This window comes from Morone saxatilis, unplaced genomic scaffold, assembly GCF_004916995.1.
Source record: "Morone saxatilis isolate NCDOM2014 unplaced genomic scaffold, NCSU_SB_2.0 Contig7, whole genome shotgun sequence".
In the NCBI taxonomy this organism is placed as follows: domain Eukaryota; kingdom Metazoa; phylum Chordata; class Actinopteri; family Moronidae; genus Morone; species Morone saxatilis.
The window spans coordinates 3,251,534-3,253,613 of NW_023340246.1; the positions used below are offsets into that span (position 1 = coordinate 3,251,534).

Here is a 2,080-nt window from a genome sequence, read left to right on the forward strand (position 1 = left end):
ACACACACACACACACTACAATGGACTTGGATAGTCACCTCCATGTGTTGTAGAAGAGCAGGGGGATGTTGAGGCCCACAGTCAGCCACTCCTGGGCGCACAGGAACATGATGCAGAAGAGTCCATGGATGGAGTACTCTGGTAGCACCAACTAGAAAGAGACAGAAGCAGGAGGAAGAGGAGGATGAGTCAGAGAAAAGAGGAGTAGAGCAAGGAGCAATCGATTATTCACACTTAAATCACTGCTAGAGCTACTTAAATGTCGACAAGCAGAGAGTCAGGCTCCAACACTCTTCCTCCTTCACTGCATTGCCGGAGATTATTGTTACTAAATGCAAATACTGCTCAAATGACATTTGCTCGAATATAAGAACAGCATGGATGAAGCAACACTATATTCAACTAAACTAAAGGGCAGTTGGTAAGCAGATACCACATTATAATTTTAATGCCCACAGGTGTAAGAATACACCTCGGGTATCATCATTAGCATTCAAATCCTTAGCCTAGCCTATATTTAGCCACTGCAAATCTGTCTATCTGCAAGCATTCCAAATGGCTAAATGCCCCCATCTAGATTATGGAGAGCTTAGCTTCACAATGGGCAGTGCACACACTGATGGCAGCTCTCCATCATTATCATAATAACTGGAGGGCTCGGCCTTCCGAATGCAGGAAGCAAGATGAGCTCCTGGCAAAGCGCGAGGGTGAGAATATATGTGAGAGTCCTCGCCGCCAATCCCATCTCCCCCTCAAGCAACAAGGCACGCTTTTGTTCTCCAAAATAAAAAGTTGAGGGAAGTTAAAAGGAGCTTATGTTTGTACAGTGTTATAATAACAAAAAGTTTGAATTGCATTCTCTTGCAGTCAGTTTGGCTAATTTAAAGCCAGGCTGCACAACATGTTACAAATTTACAGGCAAATACAAAGAATGCACATAACCAAAAGCATGTTCTTTCAATGTGTTTTGTGTTTCTTTTGGTGTAAAAATGTGTAGGATTAAAGAAATGTATTTTTTGTGGGGGATTATCCAAAATGATACCAGGTGCCCAATAGCTAAAAATCCCTGTCAGACATGTATTGAGACTTTTATGGAAATAGTGTAAAATGCGTTTTTTTTTTTTTACAAAAATATTAAATTGAATTTCTACATTAAAACCCCTAAAAAGTCATCTACTCCATCTACCTCATTACAAATTCAAGAATCTCTAAATATGCAAATGTTGTTCATTTCTAAAGTTTTCCTGCTGGACACAAAATGTCCTGTAAATTCTATTCTCAGTGTATTTATTCTCAGTTGCATACTGGACCAGGAGTACCGTTTTGAATCCTCAAATTTGGCATTATGTACCATAAAATTTGTTACTGCTGCTGTAATTAATTCTAATAGAATTAGAATTCCCTGAATCTCAATGCGGAGTCGAGCAAAAAGCTCGACAAGACAGATGTGTGCCGTGTTTTGCTCAATGATGGGTTAGTGAAGAGCTGATTTAAAAGCGGTCACTTTGAGCTGAAATCCTGTGGACTGTGATTTAGGGAATTTTCAGTGGCGTAACTGGGAAACTTTGCATGCTTTTGTCGTCATAGAAATAAGTTACAAGATTCAGATTTGTATTGCAACTTCAGAAATATCCCCAGCCCTGCACACTTACACAGTCTCTGTCTGTCTGTGGCACAGCAGCTTTCAATGTTGATGGGCGAATACATGTGACAAATAACCAATCAGATAGATGAAAGTTTCCTGTGACTGCTGGAATCAAAGTAGAGTGAGCTTCAAAACTCAACCCAAAAAGTAAATCTGCAGGCCATAAAACTGAAACGATGAGTTGACAGACGGTGAAAGGGTCATAGAGCTGTAGTGAAGTGATAATTTCACACATAGCCATTTGATCCATTGTTAATATGAGGATATGAATAAGTGCGGCTGTAAATCCTATGTTATTACTTTAACTTTAACATACAATCTATTGAGCAGGATTAATGTTGTAGTCTCTTGAGGACAAACTTACTTACACAATAGTCAGCATATTCTTGACTTTAGCGCCTGGAAATAAAACACACTTTATGACAAGGTGCAAAA

General features: G+C 39.5%; 1 protein-coding gene across 2 annotated transcripts in view; it reads right to left on the bottom strand.

Moving 5' to 3' along the window:
• The window catches only part of cnih3 (cornichon family AMPA receptor auxiliary protein 3), an 82,887-nt gene that overhangs the window by 16,874 nt on the left and 63,933 nt on the right, over positions 1–2,080 (bottom strand). For both annotated transcript variants that reach the window (XM_035678117.1, XM_035678116.1), the window contains one exon: positions 39–151. In XM_035678117.1, coding sequence (XP_035534010.1) covers positions 39–151 — 113 coding nt within the window. The remainder of the gene's footprint in view (positions 1–38; positions 152–2,080) is intronic.